Source organism: Nansenia antarctica (genome assembly GCF_963989245.1).
Source record: "Nansenia antarctica genome assembly, chromosome: 5".
Classification (NCBI taxonomy): domain Eukaryota; kingdom Metazoa; phylum Chordata; class Actinopteri; order Argentiniformes; family Microstomatidae; genus Nansenia; species Nansenia antarctica.
The window spans coordinates 63802475-63809974 of NC_137690.1; the positions used below are offsets into that span (position 1 = coordinate 63802475).

The window sequence follows — 7500 nt, forward strand, 5'->3', positions numbered from 1 at the left end:
GTGTGCGAATGCGTGTGCGAATGGGTTGAACGAGAGGCCATTGTAAAAACGCTTGATAGTTGTAGAACGCTAGATTAGACCTCAGCCCCTTTGGGCACCAACATGCTTTAGTTCTTTCACACCGTGCTCATTTCCTCACGTTGAGACAATCTCCCTCCCTGCCAGCAGAAGAGGTGGTCAACCTGGCGTCGCGCCGCCTGTCCGTCAGTCCGTCCTGCGCCTCCAGTAACTCCCACCGGAACTACTCCTTCCGCAGGGGCTCCGTGTGGTCGGTCCGCTCCGTGGTCAGTGCTGAAGGTACGAAACCCCCCCCCCCCCCCCCCCCTGTCCCACTCACTCAAGTTCACACATGCAGTACATTCAACAGGCATACCCAATGACAACGAGATAACAGGATATCTTCACACAAATAGGATGCACGGGAACCTTTGTACATGTATGTATTATTTTCACAAAAGATGATTGTGTGCTGTCATTGATAGGCTTTGACAAGTCGTGAGCTTAGAAGTATACGGTTCTATCTCCGTTTAGGGCAGTTCAGAGATATTGAGCGTCAAAGTTTTTACATTCCATTATGTTTTGTGAGATGGAACCTTTGTATTTTATTAATTACTAACAAACAAAAAAATCAACATTTTAAAAATAACACCACACATTAATAAACACCTAATAGATCAGATTATGTAAAAAACTAAATTTTGACAAAAATGGAGATAGAAGCTTATAATTCTAACGTCAAGTGGTAAGCCTAAATGAAACGGAGATGCAGGTTATACATGTCGGATGTCTGTCGTTCGCTCCCTCCAGACGAGGAGAATACCACTGAGCACACGCCCACTCATCACATGCTGCAGCCCCCTCAGGCGGTCTTCCCGGCGTGCATCTGCGCTGCCGTCTTACCCATAGTGCACCTCATGGAGGACGGGGAGGTGCGTGAGGACGGTGTGGCGGGTAAGGGCTGCTCCTCGACGACCGTAAACGAATACTCACATACAGTCCCATACATGCACTGTTCTACTCTACTGTAGGTCAACTGTAATACTAAGGTTCCCCAAAAGTCATGTGTAGTAGGTAGTAGTAGTAGTAGTAGTAGTAGTAGTAGTAGTAGTAGTAGTAGTAGTAGTAGTAGTAGTAGTAGTAGTAGTAGTAGTAGGCAATGGTTCATCCTGCCCTGACTTTCCCATGAAACTCACTTTCCCATGATCCTTCAGTAAGTGCAGTAGCCCAGCAGATTCTGTGGAACTGCTTGATTGAGGACCCGGCCTTGGTGCTCAGACACTTCCTGGAGAAACTCACCGTCAGCAACAGACAGGTAGAGGAACGGTCTGTCCGACAGACGACTCACTGCCCTGTCTTCCAGAACATTCCGTTCAACCCTCAGAATAGCTCAAGGCAGATGGCCATTTTGTGTATTTGCTGTTGAGTTTGGGTTGAATTCCTCTAACCTCTAACCTGGTTGTCTCAGGATGAGCTGATGTACATGCTGAGGAAGTTGTTGCTCAACATTGGGGATCTACCAGCCCAGACCTCTCACATCCTCTTTAACTACCTGGTGAGACTTGGAAGAATCGGTCATCAACTATCAACTTGACGATCTGAAGACAATCTTTATGCATGCATTTTGTTCTCTCTCTCTCTCTCTCTCTCTCTCTCTCTCTCTCTCTCTCTCTCTCTCTCTCTCTCTCAGGTGGGTCTGATCATGTACTTTGTCAGGACACCGTGTGAGTGGGGCATGGACGCGATCTCAGCCACTCTGACCTTCCTGTGGGAGGTGGTGGGTTACGTGGAGGGCCTCTTCTTCAAGGACCTCAAACAGACCATGAAGAAGGAGCAGTGTGAGGTCAAGCTGCTCGTCACTGCCTCCATGCCAGGTACGTTGACATTCATTCAAGCTTTATTGTCTGAACACATTGTGCTGTTGGGAAACCGTAGGGGCGTTTGATACTCACTGGGGAACCCCCATTATGAACACTGACTAAAGACTATTCGTGACGTTAGAATTATAAGGTTCTATCTCCATTTTTGTCAAAATTGAGTTTTTTACATAATCTGATTCATTATGTTTATTAATGATTATTACGGTAGGTGTTTATTAATGCCTGTGTGGTGTTATTTTTAAAATGTTGACATTTTTGAGTTAGTAATTAATAAAATACAAAGGTTCCATCTCACAAAACATAATGGAATGTAAAAACTTTGACGCTCAATATCTCTGAACTACCCTAAACGGAGATAGAACCGTATCATTCTAAGCTCACGTATTATCCTCTTTGTTTTGTTGACTGTTTCATGTGGATAGTAACACTCTATGTATGGGTTTTGCAGGAACCAAGACGCTGGTTGTGCACGGTCAGAATGAGTGTGATATTCCCACCCAGCTGCCTGTACATGAGGACACTCAGTTTGAGGCCTTGCTCAAGGTAAGCCACCTCCTCACCAGAGGTGAACCAGCACTGGTGGATAATGTGAGAGTTAGCATGTTAGCCTAATGAGTTGGCACCTTGCTCCCTTTTCTTCACAGGAGTGTCTGGAATTCTTCAACATTCCTGAGGCTCGGTCGGCACACTATTTCCTCATGGACAAGCGCTGGAATCTCATACACTACTCCAAGGTTGGTCTTTTGAGAGTGTGGAGCCGAATAGCGTGGTCAAAATGTTTATGACTCTATGTGCTGTAAGAGCTAACCCTACGCTACATACAGTGATGATCTACTGTCTCTCCTATAGACGTATGTACGGGATATCTATCCATTCCGGAGGTCTGTCTCTCCCCAACTCAACCTGGTGCACATGCTTCCAGAGAAAGGCCAGGAGCTCATTCAGAAACAGGTGTGTGTGTGTGTGTGTGTGTGTGTGTGTGTGTGTGTGTGTGTGTGTGTGCGCGCCGCGTGGGTGTGCGTGTGTGCGTGCACGTGTGTGTGTGCACGTGTGTGATTGGGTTTGATACACTAGTGGCATGGGAGTCATCTCAAGTTGAAATCTCTCAGTTCTCAGTTTGGCTGTGATCATCAAGAACAAAAGGCATATGTCTGTCTGAATCCCTGGTGTGTTCTCAGAGCCTTCCTCTCCCTCCCACAGGTGTTTTCTCGCAAGCTGGAGGAGGTGGGTCGCGTCCTCTTCCTCATCTCCCTCACTCAGAACATGCCGGCGGCACACAAGCAATCCCACGTCTCCCTGCTTCAGGAGGACTTGTTACGTCTGCCCTCTTTCCCTCGGACGGCCATCGACGCTGAGTTCTCCTTGTTCAACGAGCCACAGGGTAGGACGGAGGGGGGGGGGGGGGGGGGGGGGGGGGGGGGGGGGGGGAGTGACCACAACATTGAGGTCTATTGTCTGAAAACATGTTGGAGATTAGTCACCACCGCATCACATTATATTTGATTACGGTTCATGGTATGGGTGTGTAATAGATCGTGACCTTTAAGCCCCCCTGTCGTGATTGAATAATCTTACCCCTCGAATTGTCTTCGCAAGCCATCCGAGTACAACAGTCCTCTCTGTCCCCTCTGTGAGTGAACCTCTGCTCACGCCCCATTCCCGTTTCCCAGGGAAGGAGCTGTTTGGCCTGGACACCCTCCACAAGGTCCTGTGGATCAAGCTCCTGGAGGAGATGTTCCTGGGCATGCCCAGCGAGTACCCCTGGGGGGACGAGATCATGCTGTTCCTGAACGTGTTCAACGGGGCTCTGCTCCTGCACCCGGAGGACAGCGCCCTCCTCAGGCAGTACACCGCCACTGCCATCAACACGGCCGTGCACTTCAACCACCTCTTCTCCCTCAGTGGGTACCAGTGGATCCTGCCCACTATGCTGCAGGTGGGTACGTCCGGGAGGGAGTCAGATGACTAGAGGTGGATATCGATATGTTGATGCATCAGTAGGATACAAATACATTGTAAGAAATACTATGTGGCATCCTCTTACAATAACGGGTGAATAATAACGACTATGCACAATAGCAACTCCGAAGTGCTGCGACCAATGTCTCTCATGTTGAAGTATCACCACCTTCCTGATGAGATCGTTGTTGACAATCTGTTTCCCCGCCTCCACGCCGCTCCAGGCCTACGCCGACTATGAGAGTAACCCTCTGCTGAGGCAGGGCATCGAGTTCTGCTGCAGGCAGTTCTACGTCCTCCACCGCAAACCCTTCATCCTGCAGCTGTTTGCTAGTGTGGCACCACTGCTGGAGTTCACAGTAAGACCCTCCCCCCTCATTGACACTCACCGACATGGTAGAGGCAGTGGAATGCGTGGGTTTCTTTTAAGTGTGCGTATGCTCATTATTGTGTGATTTCATCTTCGTCTTCTGTCATGTCGTGACGTTAGAATTATAAGGTTCTATCTCCATTTTTGTCAACATTTAGTTTTTTACATAATCTGATCCATTAGGTGTTTATTAATGCCTGTGTGGTGTTATTATTTTTAAAATGTTGACATTTTTGAGTTAGTAATTAATAAAATACAAAGGTTCCATCTCACAAAACATAATGGAATGTAACAACTTTGATGCTTAATATCTCTGAACTACAAACGGAGATAGAACCTTATCATTCTAAGCTCACGATGTGTCTCTCCTAGACCAGCACCAGTACAGGGCTGTCTAAGGGAGTGTCTGCCCAGTGTCTGTTTGACCTGCTGGTGTCTCTGGAGGGAGAGACCACGGATGCCCTGGATGCTCTGGAGCTGGTGAAGGCAGAGAAGCCCCTGCGATCGCTGGGTAAACACCACCAGACACACATACACACCAGTGGCGGCTGGTGCAAATTTTTTTGGGTGGGGCACAGCAGTGTGGCGGGGGGGTCCTCTTTCGCGCGCACAGCGCGCGATTTTTTTTCTCGCGTGCATGATTTTTTCGCGCGTGCACGCGCATAGAACACGCACTGGCGTTACAACCGTTGTATAATTTCAACGTTCACCCTTAAAATGACCGTGTGGGCCATGGAGAAGTTACCCTGTCAACTACAGACACTGAGGTGGAAGAGTGACCGGTCTATGGACGTCGGTACGGTCCAATACCCAGTGTCAGACAAGGAGGAAGTCTAGTCAACAAGGCTAGTACAGGCCTCACAGCTACACTCAGGTTAATAAAGGTAGCAGATGAATATGTGTACTATGTGTCTGTGTGACATGGCTACATCAATGAGCAGAGATGAATGCTGCAGTCAGTAGTACAGTAACTATCTATTTCATAGACACATGATGGATGATGATGGAGAGTGATGGTGGTCAACACATCACAGCAGGTCAACACATTCAATGATGTATCACAACCAGACCATGTCAGAAACACAACCAGACCATGTCTGTATCACAACCAGACCATGTCAGAAACACAACCAGACCATGTCAGAAACACAACCAGACCATGTCAGAAACACAACCAGACCATGTCAGAAACACAACCAGACCATGTCTGTAACACAACCAGACCATGTCTGTAACACAACCAGACCATGTCTGTAACACAACCAGACCATGTCAGAAACACAACCAGACCATGTCAGAAACACAACCAGACCATGTCAGAAACACAACCAGACCATGTCAGAAACACAACCAGACCATGTCTGTAACACAACCAGACCATGTCAGAAACACAACCAGACCATGTCTGTAACACAACCAGACCATGTCTGTAACACAACCAGACCATGTCAGAAACACAACCAGACCATGTCTGTAACACAACCAGACCATGTCTGTAACACAACCAGACCATGTCTGTAACACAACCAGACCATGTCTGTAACACAACCAGACCATGTCAGAAACACAACAATGCATCAGCTGAGTTAAAGAAAACCAACTCTTACCTTTGATGACAGAACATGAGCCGTGTTTACCCGTACGCCTTGCCCCGCGCATATTGCTATGAATAGTTCGAAGATAGGTGCTTGCACGTTAGGTGCGAGGCTGCTTGGTTAACCCATTAGCAGGAACATTATTAGTTGCACAAAATAGGCTGATTTAATTGACCATGAACATCAGAGACAGACATTACGAATGTTCATTTAAAATACTCCGGAAGCCCGAAGTCCGGAAAACCGGAAGTCGGGAGTCCTCAGCATAATGCATTGTCTGCAATACAACCGGAGATTCAGGAGGACGCACATTTGTGCGCCCTGGCCAAGAAATAGAGACAGCCAATTGGAGCGCTGCTACAGCTCACGTGTAAGCCAAAAGTATTCGTCCTGGCATAGACTTGCAATTGACCGGCGCCCCGCGTTCTCCCCTATGTATTTTAACAGTGAGTTTTACACACACACACACACACACACACACACACAGATAAAAATGTTTATTGTATTGGAGGATTTTTAATGAATGCTGATAGGCGCCGACAGAATATCAGCCGCATTTTGTGAATAAACAATGTTTATTTAAAATAAAAACTTTTTATTTTATTTTTTATCGCAACTAGGAAGTGAAGGTGGGGGCGGCGCCCCAGCGCCCTCTATCGGCCAGCCGCCACTGATACACACACACACACACCTATGAGACCCAGTGACTCACTGACTGTAGAAAGTGCTTCCTCTGCGTCTGACAGATGGTGTTATGGATGTATGTTGTGTCTCCCCCCCTCAGACTTTTGCTATGGCAACGAGGACCTGGCCTTCTCCATCAGTGAGGCCATTAAGCTGTGTGTGACAGTGACGGCCTACGCCCCCGAGTCCTTCAGGAGGTAGGGCTGGCTTTCATCACCAGTCACCACTAGCTCTGTTTTCCGTTGGAAAAACCGACTAAATACCCCCAAAAAATCGTCCTCTCTCCGTGTTGTCTTCTTTGTGTGTGTGTGTGTGTGTGTGTGTGTGTGTGTGTGTGTGTGTGTGTGTGTGTGTGTGCATGTGCGTGTGTGAATCTGTATGTCTGTGTGTGTGTGTGTGTGTATGTGTGTGCATGTGTGTGTGTGTGTGTGTGTGTGTGTGTATGTGTGTGCATGTGTGTCTGTGTCTGTGTGTGTCTGTGTCTGTGTCTGTGTGTGTGTCTGTGTCTGTGTGTGTGTGTGTGCGTGTGCGTGTGTTGCAGCCTGCAGATGCTGATGGTGCTGGAGGCCCTGGTGCCGTGTTTCCTCCAGAAGCTGAAGAGCAACACCGTGTCCATGGAGTCTGTCTCCGCCGCGCGGGACGAGATCGCTGCAATCGCCGCCCTGGCCACCTCCCTGCAGGCCCTGCTCTACAGCTCCGAGACCCTCACACGGTCAGACCCACAGAGATGGAAAACAGACACACAACACACCCGAAGACCCCAGACCCCTCTCATATTTCGATAGGATTTATAGTGTTTTGTTATATATTCAAATGGATGTTTCCACATACTACATACTACATAAAGCTTATCACCCCCCCTGTACCCCCTCCCTTCTCAGGCCCATGACAGCCCCCCAGATAAGTCGCTGTGACCAAGGCCACAAGGGGGCAACCACAGCCAACCATACCATGTCAGGAGTGGGCAACACCAGGTGAGGACTGGGTGGGCAAGAAGGGAAAAACAGGTTCCACA

The 7500-nt window shown here is 48.3% G+C and overlaps 1 protein-coding gene across 1 annotated transcript in view; it reads left to right on the top strand.

The window, feature by feature from the left end:
• The window catches only part of unc80 (unc-80 homolog (C. elegans)), a gene marked incomplete at both ends in the record, with an annotated part of 44971 nt that overhangs the window by 27165 nt on the left and 10306 nt on the right, over positions 1-7500 (top strand). Inside the window, 15 exon segments of the mRNA XM_080531829.1 lie at positions 166-297; positions 808-951; positions 1212-1312; positions 1466-1552; positions 1688-1871; positions 2326-2420; positions 2522-2611; positions 2727-2828; positions 3078-3258; positions 3548-3813; positions 4061-4195; positions 4579-4717; positions 6586-6682; positions 7027-7197; positions 7367-7459. Coding sequence (XP_080387955.1) covers positions 166-297; positions 808-951; positions 1212-1312; positions 1466-1552; positions 1688-1871; positions 2326-2420; positions 2522-2611; positions 2727-2828; positions 3078-3258; positions 3548-3813; positions 4061-4195; positions 4579-4717; positions 6586-6682; positions 7027-7197; positions 7367-7459 — 2017 coding nt within the window.